Source organism: Coffea arabica, chromosome 1c (assembly GCF_036785885.1).
Source record: "Coffea arabica cultivar ET-39 chromosome 1c, Coffea Arabica ET-39 HiFi, whole genome shotgun sequence".
In the NCBI taxonomy this organism is placed as follows: Eukaryota; Viridiplantae; Streptophyta; class Magnoliopsida; order Gentianales; family Rubiaceae; genus Coffea; species Coffea arabica.
The window spans coordinates 46044476-46065746 of NC_092310.1; the positions used below are offsets into that span (position 1 = coordinate 46044476).

Consider the following 21271-nt stretch of genomic DNA (forward strand, 5'->3'; position numbering starts at 1 on the left):
TCTCGGAATAAACAAAGGAAAAAAAAACTCAAAAATTTTCTTGCCTACCTCGGGTGGCAACCTCATACAAATCTCAACAAAAACGATGAGATGTTGCCTAGATATACATCAACCATGTCTAAAATTCATATGAGGGGAAGTTGGAGAAATAAAAAATCTATGAATCTATCAATTACAAAATTCAGATTTAAGGATACCACGGGATCTATATTCAAATTCCAACTTTGATATAATGATCTGTTGTCCAGTGATTCTAACTCTGGATTTCAGATTTGGGAAGAAAGGAAAAAAAATGCAATCTTCATTGTCAAGAACTCATGGAACAACAAGAACATGCTATCTATCTTGATACTTGTAGTATTAGTGGAATTATTAGAAATCTCATTTGAAGAAACAAAACATCACTCGATTTCTCCAAACTCACGAAATCTCATGAAAATTATTATTTCACAAAACCCATCTCCCTAAACCCAAGGATCACTTTTTTGTGGCATTTCATCGAGCAGAGAGAAGATGAGGACAGTTGTAGTAGCATTTTAGAAGTAGTATTGGTAGGTATTCTGAACACCACCATCATATTTTTTGGTCTCTAATCTGATTTTCATTTTCACCCAATTCACGGCTTGTTGAATCCTTTATAAAAAGCTAGCAAATGGCCTTTCTTTTTTTTTCCCCCTACTATCTTGACCTACCTTGCAAGATTTAAGAAGGGATAAAAATATAGGATTGGAGTTTAGAATTTTTAATAGATGTTGATAAAGGTGGGTGATAGAGGTCATAGGATTGCGGGGTAGGCTTTGATGAGGTTTGATCGTGAGGAAGAATAGAATAAGTGTTTTTATGGGGGTAAAAAGAAAGGTGGGGAAGAACATTGATATGTTCTTGGGAAGAGAATGGCATTTTGGGGCTCAAAACTTTTCCTTTCTTCGTGTCACTATAATAACTAACGATTGATAATGGCAAGGGGCTTATTGATAAACATTTAGATGGTCAAGGGGGTTGAATGTTATTTGACCAATGCATAAGGTTTGTTTGGTATTATGGACAAACTTCAAGGGAGGTAAATATAATTAACCTAAATAATTTTTGATTAACTATTTTAACCCCATGGTTTCACTTCAAAAAGTTATTGGGCCAAGCCAATGGATTCGAGACGTCATATTAGAAATCATTCTTGATTATGTGTTTATATTTGTTAATTCAAACACAATTTTAGTAAGTTAAAACTAAAATTCAATATTAAGTAGTGAGAAAATTCATAATTTAGATTCATATTCTATACATTACCTTTGAATCCCAATTTCCAATTTTTTTTAAAAATATTTTATGAGAGTTAAATTTCTTTTGAAAGAAATTTATATGCTTATGTGATTTTCATCTAGTGGTTTGACTAATGGTATTCATTTTTCTCTTTTATGTCAAATGTAAAAAAGACACGCGATTTTCATGCTTTGAATGAAAAGCATAGTCATAAGTCATATCATGGTTTTTGAGAATTTTGATACCTCAATTGATACTCCCTCCGTCCCATTGAAAGTGTCATGCTTTCCTTTTTGGGCTGTCCTAAAATATTTGTCACTTGCTAAATATAGTAAAGACTTTTCATTCAATTTCATTCTTTTACCCTTTTGGTCCCCACAATAATCAAGTGAAGTGTGCCATTTGAACCCACTTGTTCAGTATTCACGTGCTTCAAAAGTTCATATGAATATATGCGTGGAGTGAAAAACCATAAGGAACTTGGTTGAAACTTCAGCGTGCAAAGCACGCACAAGACATATGCAAACAAAACAAAAGTTCTGGTCCTACCTCCAGTAGTTCTTTAGGCTTTTAATTTGAATTAGCATCAATACCGAATTCCCAGTGCATTTACATGAAGAGCTTGGGCGAGGGACAAAATGGTAAGCAACTCACCTGTGTTGGAACTATTCATAAAAAACACAGTTTTCTAAGTGCGACGAAATTTTTGGGACGGAGGGAGTATATAATTAGCTTATTTTGAGTATAATTGATGCTTTTTTTTATATAGATTTTCTAGGTATCAAAAGAGTGCTACAAATCTTGTGAAGTTTAAGTGTCGCAAGGTTGATATGGCAAATTACCCAAATTGGTTTCTTATATTCAAGACTTCCTTATGATTTTTGTTGAATTTTGACGCTAAATCTTGATTCAATATAAAAATTAGGGTTGATGTTGTGTCCAAATTTAATGAGAGCTATCAATTGTTTGCCCATTATCAACGGTGGCTATTGACAAGTCTCTATTGATGCAACAACACAGAAAGTGGGATTTGGAACTTCTATAGACACCAATATCAGCTGCACCAAACAAGTATAGACTAATATAACTATGTATATACTAATGCAACAAGTTTATACATTAAAACAAAAAGGTGAAATAACAACAAAATTCCTCACATAATTTCCTTAAATTCTTTTTACTTGTGAATACTTTGATTGAAGACGTGTAGAAAAACGATAAATTAAATTTCATGTTGATTATATAGAGAAGATTAAGCTCTTGTATTTCACCAAAATTTAAATTTAAAACTAATAGCATCTATTTACTCTGGCATATTATACATAGTTGGATTTTAGGATGATGACAAAGTACCTACATACACCATCAAATCCGCTGAAGATCCCCGTACATTGACCAAGACATTACTTTTGTTAGCAAATTTTGCATTGGTGAAATGTGTAGTTATTATAAATGCATTTTATGAACTACAGTGCTAGCCAAGTTATTAGATATATCATCTAGAAATATTTCTTGTCTTTATCAAAATTTTCTCTGCACTAATCAACTGACCGTTGGTTGTATCAAATATGTGGTCACTAAAGAGCAACAATCACGTAAAACAACCATGATTTTAGCATTAGGGAAACACTAGATTTATCTTCGACCTCAATAGAATGTTCTTAACAACCATGATTTTGGGATTAGGGAAACACTAAATATATCTTTGACTTGAATAGAAAGTTTTTACTCTACAAGAAAAGTGTTAGGAAGAAAAACTCGAGAGAACTTACTGAAGAGGTTCAGTATGTAAATCAGGAATCAAACGTTGAATGAAAAGTGACGGGCTTTTTGCATACGTACAAGTTTAATTCCGATTTTACACCCGTTGGACTGCAAGTATACAGGTCGCAATTGTAGTACAAGATGTGTATCGGGTCGATCCCACGAGGAGCAATTCAAACAATTACTAAGCCCTTATTTTCTCTATTATTTAGACTAACAATTAATTTGAGCAGAGAAAATCTAATGCTGTAATCTACAAATCTGGTATATAAATCTAGTTTAACAAATGCTGAATGCAAATAGAGAAATTTCACTTAAGGAAGATTCTAGGGATGTAGATTCCACTTATGGCATAAACAACACAAATGAATGGATTTACTTCTTGCTATTATTCTTGCTTAACCAGAGATTCATTTCCAAAGTTTCCAAGTCTCATTTTCATGATGAAATGGCCTAAAGCAGTATAGATTTCCCTATTTTCATGGTGAAATACTATTACTACTCTGTTTTATTTCATGAAATGCTAAGTAATCCACCTAAGTGTATCTCTATTTTCATGAACATACAACTCAAGCTTTACTCATGTGTTTCCATTGTTATTACCAATTCTCATTGAACAATAACAACTATAACCAAACTATTGGTGATCAATCAATAGCAAGTAATCACAGCTACACAAGTAGACAAGTTAATACAAGATATAACAAGTGTAAATCACATTCAATTTATACTATTTAGCCATAAGTTTCATCCACTCCCTAGATGAAGGAATTTAGCTACTCATGAATGATTTAACAATCAAACTCACAAGTTTATTAATGCAAAACCTCATAAAGTACAAGTATAAGAAAGATAAAAGAAAGCTTAGCCAATTGAAGGTGAAGCTCTCCAATTCTTGCTATGTTCTTGCACAATATGATTATATGTGAAACTCTCCAAGTACTTCTCCAAGAACTCCTATCTAGAGAGAAAACTAGATACAAGAAAGAAAACTAGCTACGTATGGTCATTTCCCTGCTTCTCCTCAGTGTTTCTGCATAAAAGGTGGAAGAAATTCCATTCCTCTCACTTCATAATTTCCTCCACTCAGATTTTGTAAAAAGAAGTCAAAGATATGATATTTCCTTTTGTCCATACTCATTTGGTCTTCTCTTTTGTTGCAGAAGCATGTGCCACCGATTTCTATCCCTCAAAATAGCTGGAAAGTTGTGAAAAAGGTAAAGAAAAACGGCTGTTGCACTTGCTGAGGAGAGAGACAGATCCGAGCCTCGGATCCGAGGAGTGAAAATGGATCCGAGCACGGATCTTCAGGATCCGAGGGATTTCATAATGGATCCGAGGTCGGATCGTCCTGACCTCGGATACTCTCCGCCAGAAGTACAGACGAGGGTTCGGATCCATCTTGTGCACACGGATCCGAGCTCGGATTATAGGATCCGAGGTCTGCACAAGATGGATCCGAGGTCGGATCGTCCTGACCTCGGATACACTCCGCCAGAAGTACAGACGAGGGGTCGGATCTCTCTTATACACACGGATCCGAGCTCGGATCCGTGTTGAGCAATTTTTCAGTTTTTCACTTCTTCTCTTTTTCTTCATTTTTGCTCCCAATTTCTTGTGTACTTTGTCCTCTGGATGACCCTGACATTTCTTTCAACTTGTGCATGAATTTCATACATCAATTACCTTCACAATTTCACAAAATTAACGCATTAATCCACTCATTTATCAATTTCTGAACCCTTAAACAATATTTAAGCAATTATCACCAAAAGAGTTCAAATATGGCTTTAATCTTCTCAAAACATACCAAAAATTCATGTCAAATTCGTACAAAATGTACGTTAAATATTCACTTATCAAATTCCCCCATACTTGAATCATTGCTTGTCGTCAAGCAATTTTACACAAAACTTACTTCAAATTTTCAATAGAGATAGAGAAAACAATATGCGTACTCTTGTCAAATTTAATTCCTCAAAAACCTAGAAACCAATTATTATGCCATTTCTCAGATTACACTAAATACTCATAATATTCATTTAAATAAAAATAATTATGCCTTAAATTATAACAAATTCAAATCAATCTCTCATTCTATCCTAATTCCACAAATAAGTAAATCACATAGTCAATTTTATGGCCTTCCTCATCCCAAAACTTAACAATTTAGAGGGATTTATTCGCATTTCATTTTATTTAAATAGTGAAAATGTCTTTTTACGCGAAAATCAACATTTTTAGGTGAAAATTCCCGGTTACTCAACATTTCACTTATTCAAATTGCTAAGCATACTCTTAATTCCAATACCTTTTTACGCGAATGCCGACATTTGTAAATGCCAACCCCCGGTTACTCAGTATATGAATCATTGGAGTAGAAAAATAATAATATTAAATTTTTTTTTTAACAAGTGTTTCTTTTTCCCTCTAAGTATAATTAAAGGAAGAATTTGGCCTTGTTTTTGACTATATCAATCACTTACTTATAAAATTAAGTAAAAATGATAAATCTCATTAATTTTTGCAAAATTCTAAGCATAATTTTTCTTATTTAACCAAATATACTTTCTAAAATGTAAATATCCTAATTGCATAATAATTCATTCCAGGCCAAATAAGAACTAAACTTTTCCAAAATACACATAGCATTTTATCCAATGGAAGAATTAGACACTTAAAATGTTAACATTTTGGCCATAAACAACTAAAATCATGCATTTCAACACACAATCACCCATAAGATAAGTAATGCCTCCCCCACATTTAAAATCTACAATGTCCTCATTGTAGAGGAAGGTAAAAGAACTGAAACTTCCCTCAAAATAGGTGGTGATGCCGTTTGAATCTTTTAATCATCACGCTCATCCATTTTCTGTCCAAATACCATAAGTAGCACAAAATGATTTAAATTAAAGAAAAATAAAAGCTACAAAGTTTGTCTTAACAAAATAAAAGAAAAATAAAGAAATAAAAGGTCGAATGCGCTAAAAAGCATCATGGCTGCTGGGAACGAGGGTCTACTGCCTCCTCGGCTCCATGAGGACCCTGTGAGGTACCAATATGGCCCTCCTCCTGATGAGGTGTCGGTGTAGGGGACCGTCGAATATGAAAATGATCCTCGATCGCACGAAGACGGCGATCATGTCGGTCGAGTCGCTCAGTCATCATCCGTTCCGTCTGGTCAATGCGCTCGACAACTCGCGTCTCCATACAGCAAATAGCATTGAGAAGCTCTTGCCACTTGGAGCGCGATTGAGGAGGTGGTCGTGGAACCGGAGGAGGAAGAGTCTGCTGTGCCTCCGTCTCTTGAGTTTCCGCTTGTGGTTCAGTGTGAGGCGGAGGCTGAGTGGAAGTCGATGCTTCTCCTGTGTCCCGGACCAAAGTAGCTCCAAAATCAGTAGAAATACCCAAGGATTTGAGTAACGAATCATTTACCTTCTCGGCCGACCTAGTTACCACAGCTCTCTCGGTTCCAATGGGAATTTTGAGCTTCTCAAAGATGAGGGATAGCAGCCGAGGAAATCCAAAACAAGTCTCGCCGGCCCTCATACGAGCTGTGATTCGCATATAGCTGATGATAATGCTGGGTAGAGGAATACCTGTCAACTGCCTACCCACTCCATGTATCATTTTATCCAGAAAATAGAGATCGCTATTTCGGATCTCCCGTTTACCACTCTTTTTCGGCACCACATTGAAGGCAAAAAGGTAGAAGATCAGGTGGTACCGATGCTCGAAGGAGTCGGCATATACCGTGAGTTTTTTCGAACTTTCTCGCTCACGGTATTGACCATTTAGACGGCCCACGGCTTCTCCCACTGGCCAAGGGTCTCGAGCTTTGAATTCCTTGGTCAGTTTGACATCTTCGCCTTCGTCTTTGAGTTGGACGAAGTGTCTCAATGTATCTCGATTGAGAGTCACTCTTTTATCTCGAACCCACGAGACGATGAGATTTCCACTGTGGCTCTGCTTGTTCTCCACATTGGCATAAAACTCCCTGACCAGGTTGGGGTAGTAGTGCTTGGGCAACTGAAGGATGTTCTCCCATCCAAGCCTCTTGAATGCTGTCGAAATATGGTAGTGCGCATCCACCTCTGGAGCCAAGTGTTTCTCAATGATGATCTCTTTGGCCAGGCCGGCTTCATACCACTCTTGGTTTTCGAGCGATGTGAATCGTGTGGTATCGTAATCTGGCGGTGGCTCATCACGGCTAGTGGATGCAGTTTTCCGGCGAGATCGAGGTGGTGATTCAGGCGAAGGAGATTCTTCCTCAGGCGACTCCTCATGCACAGAAGGTGTGTGTTCCTCACTTGAGGAAGGAGTAGGAGTACGAATGATAGCCCTCCTTGTGCGAGCCATGATATCTACACACAATCAGGATGAATATGCATTCAAAACATTTTAATCTTGCTCGCAACTAATAAACAAGACTTTAAGAAAATTTCGGTAGAGTTTCCCCTTGAAAAAGGGCTAAACTTCCTGCCAAAATGTACCCAAAATTAAACAAATAAACTTCCTAACAATTGTCAAATCCAATTCCCACACTCAGAAAGGATATTAGCAGTAAAGAAATCATTTCATGCATATTAAGTGCAAACAATTTTAAATTATATCCATTTGCAAGAATGAACACTCAAACACTTGAGAATATCTCCAATCCAATTTATAACACTCAATGTACATACATATGAGTTCCAATTCATCCAAACAAATGCTAATTATCTTAAGTAAAAATGGTTCAATGTGGTCAACTTGATCAGGGACACACTCTTTTATCCCATAGGCTATTGTTCTAATGAGAGCATATATTGTTCAATTGGTATGTTAGTGACTTATACCTCTCGAAACAAGTTCATATAGTAAAATTCACAATTCTAAGTCAATACAATACTCAAGCCCAAAAATTTAGAAAGAAATGTCAAAAATTATCACCAAATCCACAATTTTTCTCAAAAATAAACATAAAACTAGTTGTAACAATCTATTTAAGTGCAATGTAGCATAATTGTATCAAGAAGTTCTAACAAATACAAATTTATCACAATATACCCAAGAAATAGAAAAATGCAAAATTAGAGATTATGTAAACTCAAAGAAAATTGTAAATTGTTACCTCAAATGTGTAGAGTGATGATGGAGGATGATAATGATGCAAAAATGGAAGACAAACAAGCCCAAATTTGACCTCAAATTGCAAGATTTCAGTTTGGCCCTATTTCACGTTTTGAAGATCAAAATCCCTCAATTTGGTGTTTTTGATTCCAAATTGTTGAGGGTTAATGCTCACAAGAGTATTTGGGATGTTTTTGTTGAGAAAGATCAAAGGATTAATGGGCCAAATGGAAGATTGATGAAGGTGGGTTAGGGTTCGGTGAGAGAGAAAGAGAAAGGAGCTGGAAAATGAGGAACCGAGGCCTCGTTTCCTTTCTTATCGCGAACGGATCCGAGGTCGGATCTGTTCTGGAAGGCCTCGGATCCGTCAAGGCTCGGATCAGCCCCAACAGAAACACAGACGAGCCCTCGGATCTGTCTGGGTTGGAATGGATCCGAGCTCGGATTGATGGATCCGCGGTCGGATCTGTCTGGGCTTTTTAGGATCCGAGCTCGGATCCTTGTGTCTCTGCAACAAATTGCAGAAACTGCAATTTTTTCAAACTTTTTCTCCCTTTTTCTGCCAATTCCAAATTACACATTGGACATCCCTTTTCTCAATTCCAACGTCCCATGCACATGTAATATACCATAAACATAATATCCAACCTCTCAAAACACAACAAACACATCTACATTGAAAATCGAGGGGTGAGGTTCTTTAATCATTTTTGCATTTTTACACTAAAATGGCATTTTTGAGCATTAAATGTATATCAAATGAGTCCATGAGCCTTTATAACCATGATATCACCAAAACTCACTTAAATATACTTGAAATGCACAATGTATGTATATGCATGGGAATTTTGAGCACTTAAAACACAATTTGGTAAGAAAAACTCCCTTTTACACATATTCTTCAAGTGCACCTCCGAGATGGATGATAAAACTCCCGTACCTCCTACAAACAAGTGAAATACATCTAATTAGTCAATTAAATCACACCAAAATGTAAGAAACACCTAAAAACACACAAATACACTATTATTATTGGGTTGTCTCCCAACAAGCGCTTTTGTTTATAGTCGTTGGCTCGACAATCCTATAACTTCTTTAATTCTCCTTTGCATTTCCTAAGGAGTAAATTACCCCTTTAGGAACTTTTTCTCCTGCCAAATAGAGCTTCAATCTTTGACCATTTACTTTGAATGGAGCACCATTTTCTCCTTTTATTTCCACTGCTCCATAAGGAAACATGCGAACTACTTCAAATGGACCGGACCATCGAGACTTAAGTTTTCCAGGAAATAATTTAAGCCTTGAGTTAAACATCAAAACCTTTTGCCCTTCTTCAAAATGCTTAGGGAGGATATGTTTATCATGCCAAAATTTCACTTTTTCTTTGTAAATCTTGACATTCTCATACGAAGTCAACCTCAATTCCTCCAATTCGCTTAACTCAAGCATTCTCTTTTCACCTGCAGATTTAAAATCAAAGTTAATTGCTTTAACAGCCCAATAAGCTCTATGTTCTATTTCCACAGGTAAATGACATGCTTTCCCATAAACAAGCTTATATGGAGACATTCCCAACGGCATTTTAAATGCCGTTCTATATGCCCATAAAGCATCTTCAAGCTTGTTTGACCAATCCTTTCTTGATCGGTTTACTGTTTTTTCCAAAATGATTTTAATTTCCCGGTTGGCCAACTCCGCTTGTCCATTAGCTTGAGGATGATAGGGGAGTGACTTTTTATGCCTGCACCCATATTTAAACAACAAAGTGTCAATAGCTTTATTACAAAAATGCTTACCTTCGTCGTTTATTATTGCCTTTGGGACTCCAAACCTACAAAATATGTTCCGTTTCAGGAACTTAAGCACAACTTTAGCCTCATTAGTTTGTGAAGGAATGGCCTCCACCCATTTAGAGACATAATCAACTGCTAAAAGGATGTACTTGTTATTATATGAGTTAGGAAATGGTCCCATAAAATCAATGCCCCAAACATCAAATAACTCAACTTCCAAATATATAGTCAAAGGCATTTCATTCCTTCTTGAGATATTACCGGTTCTTTGGCATTGATCACAACTTTTCACCCAATTTCTAGTATCTTGGTGCATAGTAGGCCAATAAAATCCAGATTGCCATATCTTTGCTACAGTCTTAGTAGTACTAAAATGACCTCCCGTTTCAAGAGTATGACAATGCATTAAAATGCTATGTACCTCCTCCTCCGGAACACATCTTCTAATTATTCCATCTGCACAATGTTTGTAAAAGAATGGTTCCTCCCAAAAGTAATGTTTAGCATCATTTAAGAATTTTTTTCTTTGATGAGAATTCAAATCATTTGGTATCACTCCACTAGCTATAAAGTTAACTAGATCAGCATACCATGGTGACTTATAAATTGCCATTAAAAACTCATCTGGAAATTCTTCTTTAATGGACCAATGGTCATCTTGCTGCATGTTCTCCAGTCTAGAAAGATGATCTGCAACTAAATTCTCGGATCCTTTTTTATCTTTGATCTCCAAGTCAAATTCCTGCAACAATAAAATCCATCGAATTAATCGCGGTTTTGCATCTTTTTTATTTAACAAATACTTGAGTGCTGCATGATCAGTATAAACGATAACTTTAGATCCTACTAAGTACGATCTAAATTTATCCAATGCAAAAATCACTGCTAGCAACTCCTTTTCTGTTGTTGCATAGTTAACTTGAGTTTCATTTAACATTTTACTTGCATAATAAATGACATGAAGTCGCTTATTATGTTTTTGCCCAAGAACAGCCCCAACTGCAAAATCACTTGCGTCACACATTAATTCGAATGGCAAGCTCCAATCCGGTGATGCTATGATAGGTGCGGAGACAAGTTGCTTCTTTAACCTATTAAAAGCAAGTAAACACTCATCAGTAAATTGAAAAGGAACATCTTTTGCAAGTAATTCACATAAAGGTTTAGCAATCTTGAAAAAATCCTTAATAAATCGCCGATAGAATCCCACATGTCCAAGAAAGCTACGAATGCCTTTCACATTGGTTGGTGGAGGCATTCTCTCAATAATCTCTATTTTGGCTTGATCAACCTCAATACCTTCTGAGAAAATTTTGTGGCCTAACACAATACCTTCACAAACCATGAAGTGACATTTTTTCCAATTGAGTACAAGGTTTGTTTCTTCACATCTCTGCAAAATTAGATCTAAATTGTTAAGACAATCATCATAAGTAGATCCAAATACAGAAAAATCATCCATGAAGATTTCCATAATTTTCTCATTAAAATCAGAAAAAATTGCCATCATGCATCGTTGGAAAGTGGCCGGTGCATTGCACAATCCAAAAGGCATCCTTCGAAATGCAAAAGTACCGTAAGGACAAGTGAATGTAGTTTTCTCTTGATCTTCTGGTGCAATGACTATTTGATTGTATCCTGAAAAACCATCCAAGAAACAATAAAATTCATATCCGGCCAATCTTTCTACCATTTGATCAAGAAAAGGAAGAGGGAAATGATCCTTCCTAGTAGCTGCATTCAATTTTCTGTAATCAATACAAACTCGCCAACCAACCACAACTCTAGAGGGAATCATTTCATCATTTTTACCATGTACTATGGTTATCCCCCCTTTCTTTGGTACTACATGGATAGGCGAAATCCACACACTGTCAGAAATTGGAAAAATTATACCTGCATCCAACCATTTAAGGATTTCTACTCTTACCACTTCTTTCATGTTTGGATTTAACCTTCTTTGAGTCTCAACCACTGGTTTAGAATTTTCTTCCAATAAAATCCTGTGCATACAAATAGTTTGACTAATTCCTTTGATATCAGAAATTGTCCATCCTATAGCCTTTAAATGCTTCCTTAAAACACGTAAGAGCTTGTCTAATTGTTCCTCATTTAATGCTGAATTTACAATCACAGGCAATGTCTCTTTTTCTCCAAGAAACGCATATTTGAGGTGCTTAGGCAGCGGCTTTAGCTCAAGCTGCGGTGCTTGCTCACATGATGGTGGAGGTAGCCCTTTGCTCAGTCCTAACGCCTCGTATGCATTTCTCCTTTTATAAGTAATTTGTGCCTGCAAAAATTCAGTCATTTCTTCAATCTGTTCCTCTTGTATACCTATACCATTAAGACAAAGTTCAAGAGAATCATTAGCAAGATTTACTTGACTCATTTCTAATGCCAATTCATCACATATGTCAACCGAATAAACATGGTCGGTAAAAGAGGGATATTTCTCTACTTTACTCAAATCAAATTCCACTTCCTCTTCACCGATTTGAAACTTAAACTTACCTCGTTTGACATCTATTATTGTACCTGCAGTGGCCAGAAATGGTCTACCAAGTATAATAGGTACATTTACATCTTCCTCCATATCTAAAACAATAAAATCGACAGGAATAATAAATTTCTGCACTTTAATGAGCACATTTTCCAATATGCCCATTGGATGTCTAATAGACCTGTCAGCCAATTGCAAGGAAATGTTAGTACGCTTCAACTCTTTCAACCCCAATTGCCTAGCCACAGTTAAAGGGATCAATGACACACTTGCACCAAGGTCACAAAGTGCTTTAGAAAATTCTACATTACCGATAGTGCAAGGAACTGTAAAACTCCCTGGATCTTTCAATTTGGGTGGCAATTTGTTTTGTATGATTGCATTACATTCTTCTGTTAATGCAATTGTCTCACTGTCTACCAACTTCCTTTTCTTGGTCATTATCTCCTTGAGAAACTTCGCGTACGAAGGAATCTGCAAAATAGCATCCACAAAAGGAATGTTAATATGTAATTGTTTAAAAATGTTGACAAATTTCTCAAATTCTTTGTCATTTCTTGAAGGCTTCAATCTTTGAGGGAATGGCACCGGTGGAGGAATTGGTGTTGCATCTTCCATTTACAGTTCATTTTCCTCTATCTTTTCTTTCCCTTTTTCTTCCTTGCTTCCCTCTTTTAACTCACTCAATTTCTTATTCTCTCTTTTTTCAAACTCTCTTCCACTTCCAACTACTGGCGGCTCAACTAATTCCTTACCACTACGGAGGGTTATGGCCTTCACATGCTCCCTTGGGTTCACTTCAGTTTTGCTAGGTAAATCCCCTTGGTTGCGATTATTAACCGCATTGGCAATTTGGCCTAATTGGACCTCAACATTCCTGTACATATTGGTGAGTTGGTCCATTCTTCCCTCAATTCTTTCAAACCGTTGAGTAGTTGCACTAGCTAACTTTTCAATTTTATCATTTGATGCATTGGCTAGCTTTTCGATTGCCAATTCCCAAGCTGGTTTGGACTCATGCAGTGTTTGCTTTTGTTGAAAACCTGGTGGATTAATTGGTCTTTGTTGGTTCCCTTGATCTTTCCATCCAAAATTCGGGTGATTACGCCATCCTGGATTATAAGTATTGGAGTATGGATTGTTTTGGGGTGGACGGTTGTAATTGTTGAGATATTGAACATGTTCACTGCTAGAACACATAAAATCATCATGATCTCCGCCGCAAATGGTACAACTTGCAACAACTACTCCTTGATTAGAACTAGAACCAACTTGCCTATTAAGCATCTTAACCACATTATCAATTTTTGCACTTAACATATTCAAGGTATCTACTTCAAGCATACCTGCGGTTCTCCTTGAATTACCTCGTTCGTTTGCCCATTGGTAATTGTTAGCAGCCATTTCTTCGATCAATTGCTGAGCTTCCTCAGCTGTCTTTCCCATTAAAGCTCCTCCCGCTGCTGCATCTACATGTGTCTTTGTTGGATAGGTGAAACCATTGTAAAATGTTTGGACTACTAGCCAATCGGGTAGACCATGATGAGGGCATCTTCTTTGCAATTCCCGATAACGCTCCCAAGCTTCATACAATGTCTCTCCTTCCTGTTGAGAGAAACTTGTTATATCCATTCTCAATTTAGCAGTTTTTCCAGGTGGAAAGAATTTATTAAGAAAAGCCTTAGCTAATTCATCCCAAGTAGTAAAAGTATTGGGAGGATGAGATTGTAGCCAAACTTTAGCCTTGTCCCTTAGTGAAAATGGAAACAATCGAAGTTTAATCGCATCTTCACTAACACCATTAAACTTAATTGTATCACAAATTTCAAGAAAAATGTTGACAAGTGAGAATTTGGATCCTCAGTAGCATTACCTCCATATTGAGATTGTTGTACCATTTGAATCAGTGATGGTTTTATCTCAAAGTTATTAGCGTTTACCGTTGGTCTTACAATGCTAGTTTGAGATCCTTGTGCTCCCGGTAAAGCAAAATCTCGCAGAATTCTCCTATTTGATTCATTTTCTGCCATTTCTTCCTCAAATTGTAATTCTACCAAGATATCTTCTATTGGCTGCCAAACCTCTTGTTCCTCTTGATGTGATGTATTCCTCCTTTGTCTGCGTAATGTTCTTTCAATTTCCGGATCGAAATGTACATCTCCTCGATTTGATCGGTGCATACACTACAAACAAAAACAAGAGAAAATTTTTATACTTTTAATTCAACAACTTGAATAAAGATAATGCAATTTATCTAAATTAATAGAGATGATGAGGCCCTAATATTGCTGCTCCCCGGCAGCGGCGCCAAAAACTTGACGGGCTTTTTGCATACGTACAAGTTTAATTCCGATTTTACACCCGTTGGACTGCAAGTATACAGGTCGCAATTGTAGTACAAGATGTGTATCGGGTCGATCCCACGAGGAGCAATTCAAACAATTACTAATCCCTTATTTTCTCTATTATTTAGACTAACAATTAATTTGAGCAGAGAAAATCTAATGCTGTAATCTACAAATCTGGTATATAAATCTAGTTTAACAAATGCTGAATGCAAATAGAGAAATTTCACTTAAGGAAGATTCTAGGGATGTAGATTCCACTTATGGCATAAACAACACAAATGAATGGATTTACTTCTTGCTATTATTCTTGCTTAACCAGAGATTCATTTCCAAAGTTTCCAAGTCTCATTTTCATGATGAAATGGCCTAAAGCAGTATAGATTTCCCTATTTTCATGGTGAAATACTACTACTACTCTGTTTTATTTCATGAAATGCTAAGTAATCCACCTAAGTGTATCTCTATTTTCATGAACATACAACTCAAGCTTTACTCATGTGTTTCCATTGTTATTACCAATTCTCATTGAACAATAACAACTATAACCAAACTATTGGTGATCAATCAATAGCAAGTAATCACAGCTACACAAGTAGACAAGTTAATACAAGATATAACAAGTGTAAATCACATTCAATTTATACTATTTAGCCATAAGTTTCATCCACTCCCTAGATGAAGGAGTTTAGCTACTCATGAATGATTTAACAATCAAACTCACAAGTTTATTAATGCAAAACCTCATAAAGTACAAGTATAAGAAAGATAAAAGAAAGCTTAGCCAATTGAAGGTGAAGCTCTCCAATTCTTGCTATGTTCTTGCACAATATGATTATATGTTAAACTCTCCAAGTACTTCTCCAAGAACTCCTATCTAGAGAGAAAACTAGATACAAGAAAGAAAACTAGCTACGTATGGTCATTTCCCTGCTTCTCCTCAGTGTTTCTGCATAAAAGGTGGAAGAAATTCCATTCCTCTCACTTCATAATTTCCTCCACTCAGATTTTGTAAAAAGAAGTCAAAGATATGATATTTCCTTTTGTCCATACTCATTTGGTCTTCTCTTTTGTTGCAGAAGCATGTGCCACCGATTTCTGTCCCTCAAAATAGCTGGAAAGTTGTGAAAAAGGTAAAGAAAAACGGCTGTTGCACTTGCTGAGGAGAGAGACAGATCCGAGCCTCGGATCCGAGGAGTGAAAATGGATCCGAGCACGGATCTTCAGGATCCGAGGGATTTCATAATGGATCCGAGGTCGGATCGTCCTGACCTCGGATACTCTCCGCCAGAAGTACAGACGAGGGTTCGGATCCATCTTGTGCACACGGATCCGAGCTCGGATTATAGGATCCGAGGTCTGCACAAGATGGATCCGAGGTCGGATCGTCCTGACCTCGGATACACTCCGCCAGAAGTACAGACGAGGGGTCGGATCTCTCTTATACACACGGATCCGAGCTCGGATCCGTGTTGAGCAATTTTTCAGTTTTTCACTTCTTCTCTTTTTCTTCATTTTTGCTCCCAATTTCTTGTGTACTTTGTCCTCTGGATGACCCTGACATTTCTTTCAACTTGTGCATGAATTTCATACATCAATTACCTTCACAATTTCACAAAATTAACGCATTAATCCACTCATTTATCAATTTCTGAACCCTTAAACAATATTTAAGCAATTATCACCAAAAGAGTTCAAATATGGCTTTAATCTTCTCAAAACATACCAAAAATTCATGTCAAATTCGTACAAAATGTACGTTAAATATTCACTTATCAAATTCCCCCATACTTGAATCATTGCTTGTCGTCAAGCAATTTTACACAAAACTTACTTCAAATTTTCAATAGAGATAGAGAAAACAATATGCGTACTCTTGTCAAATTTAATTCCTCAAAAACCTAGAAACCAATTATTATGCCATTTCTCAGATTACACTAAATACTCATAATATTCATTTAAATAAAAATAATTATGCCTTAAATTATAACAAATTCAAATCAATCTCTCATTCTATCCTAATTCCACAAATAAGTAAATCACATAGTCAATTTTATGGCCTTCCTCATCCCAAAACTTAACAATTTAGAGGGATTTATTCGCATTTCATTTTATTTAAATAGTGAAAATGTCTTTTTACGCGAAAATCAACATTTTTAGGTGAAAATTCCCGGTTACTCAACATTTCACTTATTCAAATTGCTAAGCATACTCTTAATTCCAATACCTTTTTACGCGAATGCCGACATTTGTAAATGCCAACCCCCGGTTACTCAGTATATGAATCATTGGAGTAGAAAAATAATAATATTAAATTTTTTTTTAACAAGTGTTTCTTTTTCCCTCTAAGTATAATTAAAGGAAGAATTTGGCCTTGTTTTTGACTATATCAATCACTTACTTATAAAATTAAGTAAAAATGATAAATCTCATTAATTTTTGCAAAATTCTAAGCATAATTTTTCTTATTTAACCAAATATACTTTCTAAAATGTAAATATCCTAATTGCATAATAATTCATTCCAGGCCAAATAAGAACTAAACTTTTCCAAAATACACATAGCATTTTATCCAATGGAAGAATTAGACACTTAAAATGTTAACATTTTGGCCATAAACAACTAAAATCATGCATTTCAACACACAATCACCCATAAGATAAGTAATGCCTCCCCCACATTTAAAATCTACAATGTCCTCATTGTAGAGGAAGGTAAAAGAACTGAAACTTCCCTCAAAATAGGTGGTGATGCCGTTTGAATCTTTTAATCATCACGCTCATCCATTTTCTGTCCAAATACCATAAGTAGCACAAAATGATTTAAATTAAAGAAAAATAAAAGCTACAAAGTTTGTCTTAACAAAATAAAAGAAAAATAAAGAAATAAAAGGTCGAATGCGCTAAAAAGCATCATGGCTGCTGGGAACGAGGGTCTACTGCCTCCTCGGCTCCATGAGGACCCTGTGAGGTACCAATATGGCCCTCCTCCTGATGAGGTGTCGGTGTAGGGGACCGTCGAATATGAAAATGATCCTCGATCGCACGAAGACGGCGATCATGTCGGTCGAGTCGCTCAGTCATCATCCGTTCCGTCTGGTCAATGCGCTCGACAACTCGCGTCTCCATACAGCAAATAGCATTGAGAAGCTCTTGCCACTTGGAGCGCGATTGAGGAGGTGGTCGTGGAACCGGAGGAGGAAGAGTCTGCTGTGCCTCCGTCTCTTGAGTTTCCGCTTGTGGTTCAGTGTGAGGCGGAGGCTGAGTGGAAGTCGATGCTTCTCCTGTGTCCCGGACCAAAGTAGCTCCAAAATCAGTAGAAATACCCAAGGATTTGAGTAACGAATCATTTACCTTCTCGGCCGACCTAGTTACCACAGCTCTCTCGGTTCCAATGGGAATTTTGAGCTTCTCAAAGATGAGGGATAGCAGCCGAGGAAATCCAAAACAAGTCTCGCCGGCCCTCATACGAGCTGTGATTCGCATATAGCTGATGATAATGCTGGGTAGAGGAATACCTGTCAACTGCCTACCCACTCCATGTATCATTTTATCCAGAAAATAGAGATCGCTATTTCGGATCTCCCGTTTACCACTCTTTTTCGGCACCACATTGAAGGCAAAAAGGTAGAAGATCAGGTGGTACCGATGCTCGAAAGAGTCGGCATATACCGTGAGTTTTTTCGAACTTTCTCGCTCACGGTATTGACCATTTAGACGGCCCACGGCTTCTCCCACTGGCCAAGGGTCTCGAGCTTTGAATTCCTTGGTCAGTTTGACATCTTCGCCTTCGTCTTTGAGTTGGACGAAGTGTCTCAATGTATCTCGATTGAGAGTCACTCTTTTATCTCGAACCCACGAGACGATGAGATTTCCACTGTGGCTCTGCTTGTTCTCCACATTGGCATAAAACTCCCTGACCAGGTTGGGGTAGTAGTGCTTGGGCAACTGAAGGATGTTCTCCCATCCAAGCCTCTTGAATGCTGTCGAAATATGGTAGTGCGCATCCACCTCTGGAGCCAAGTGTTTCTCAATGATGATCTCTTTGGCCAGGCCGGCTTCATACCACTCTTGGTTTTCGAGCGATGTGAATCGTGTGGTATCGTAATCTGGCGGTGGCTCATCACGGCTAGTGGATGCAGTTTTCCGGCGAGATCGAGGTGGTGATTCAGGCGAAGGAGATTCTTCCTCAGGCGACTCCTCATGCACAGAAGGTGTGTGTTCCTCACTTGAGGAAGGAGTAGGAGTACGAATGATAGCCCTCCTTGTGCGAGCCATGATATCTACACACAATCAGGATGAATATGCATTCAAAACATTTTAATCTTGCTCGCAACTAATAAACAAGACTTTAAGAAAATTTCGGTAGAGTTTCCCCTTGAAAAAGGGCTAAACTTCCTGCCAAAATGTACCCAAAATTAAACAAATAAACTTCCTAACAATTGTCAAATCCAATTCCCACACTCAGAAAGGATATTAGCAGTAAAGAAATCATTTCATGCATATTAAGTGCAAACAATTTTAAATTATATCCATTTGCAAGAATGAACACTCAAACACTTGAGAATATCTCCAATCCAATTTATAACACTCAATGTACATACATATGAGTTCCAATTCATCCAAACAAATGCTAATTATCTTAAGTAAAAATGGTTCAATGTGGTCAACTTGATCAGGGACACACTCTTTTATCCCATAGGCTATTGTTCTAATGAGAGCATATATTGTTCAATTGGTATGTTAGTGACTTATACCTCTCGAAACAAGTTCATATAGTAAAATTCACAATTCTAAGTCAATACAATACTCAAGCCCAAAAATTTAGAAAGAAATGTCAAAAATTATCACCAAATCCACAATTTTTCTCAAAAATAAACATAAAACTAGTTGTAACAATCTATTTAAGTGCAATGTAGCATAATTGTATCAAGAAGTTCTAACAAATACAAATTTATCACAATATACCCAAGAAATAGAAAAATGCAAAATTAGAGATTATGTAAACTCAAAGAAAATTGTAAATTGTTACCTCAAATGTGTAGAGTGATGATGGAGGATGATAATGATGCAAAAATGGAAGACAAACAAGCCCAAATTTGACCTCAAATTGCAAGATTTCAGTTTGGCCCTATTTCACGTTTTGAAGATCAAAACCCCTCAATTTGGTGTTTTTGATTCCAAATTGTTGAGGGTTAATGCTCACAAGAGTATTTGGGATGTTTTTGTTGAGAAAGATCAAAGGATTAATGGGCCAAATGGAAGATTGATGAAGGTGGGTTAGGGTTCGGTGAGAGAGAAAGAGAAAGGAGCTGGAAAATGAGGAACCGAGGCCTCGTTTCCTTTCTTATCGCGAACGGATCCGAGGTCGGATCTGTTCTGGAAGGCCTCGGATCCGTCAAGGCTCGGATCAGCCCCAACAGAAACACAGACGAGCCCTCGGATCTGTCTGGGTTGGAATGGATCCGAGCTCGGATTGATGGATCCGCGGTCGGATCTGTCTGGGCTTTTTAGGATCCGAGCTCGGATCCTTGTGTCTCTGCAACAAATTGCAGAAACTGCAATTTTTTCAAACTTTTTCTCCCTTTTTCTGCCAATTCCAAATTACACATTGGACATCCCTTTTCTCAATTCCAACGTCCCATGCACATGTAATATACCATAAACATAATATCCAACCTCTCAAAACACAACAAACACATCTACATTGAAAATCGAGGGGTGAGGTTCTTTAATCATTTTTGCATTTTTACACTAAAATGGCATTTTTGAGCATTAAATGTATATCAAATGAGTCCATGAGCCTTTATAACCATGATATCACCAAAACTCACTTAAATATACTTGAAATGCACAATGTATGTATATGCATGGGAATTTTGAGCACTTAAAACACAATTTGGTAAGAAAAACTCCCTTTTACACATATTCTTCAAGTGCACCTCCGAGATGGATGATAAAACTCCCGTACCTCCTACAAACAAGTGAAATACATCTAATTAGTCAATTAAATCACACCAAAATGTAAGAAACACCTAAAAACACACAAATACACTATTATTATTGGGTTGTCTCCCAACAAGCGCTTTTATTTATAGTCGTTGGCTCGACAATCCTATAACTTCTTTAATTCTCCTTTGCATTTCCTAAGGAGTAAATTACCCCTTTAGGAACTTTTTCTCCTGCCAAATAGAGCTTCAATCTTTGACCATTTACTTTGAATGGAGCACCATTTTCTCCTTTTATTTCCACTGCTCCATAAGGAAACATGCGAACTACTTCAAATGGACCGGACCATCGAGACTTAAGTTTTCCAGGAAATAATTTAAGCCTTGAGTTAAACATCAAAACCTTTTGCCCTTCTTCAAAATGCTTAGGGAGGATATGTTTATCATGCCAAAATTTCACTTTTTCTTTGTAAATCTTGACATTCTCATACGAAGTCAACCTCAATTCCTCCAATTCGCTTAACTCAAGCATTCTCTTTTCACCTGC

The 21271-nt window shown here is 37.0% G+C and overlaps 1 protein-coding gene and 1 non-coding gene across 2 annotated transcripts; one reads left to right on the plus strand and one right to left on the minus strand.

Annotated features, from left to right (window-relative positions):
* Positions 1–13050: 13050 nt before the first annotated feature.
* LOC140005617 (uncharacterized) lies at positions 13051–14462 on the minus strand. Its single transcript, XM_072046629.1, has 2 exons — positions 14306–14462; positions 13051–14219 (listed from the first exon to the last, which is right to left on the minus strand). The coding sequence occupies exons 1-2, from the start codon at positions 14460–14462 to the stop codon at positions 13051–13053; spliced, it is 1326 nt and encodes a 441-aa protein (XP_071902730.1).
* LOC113687454 (small nucleolar RNA R71) lies at positions 13967–14073 on the plus strand. Its single transcript, XR_003447761.1, has one exon. It is a non-coding gene; the product is annotated as a small nucleolar RNA R71 (small nucleolar RNA).
* Positions 14463–21271: the final 6809 nt, after the last annotated feature.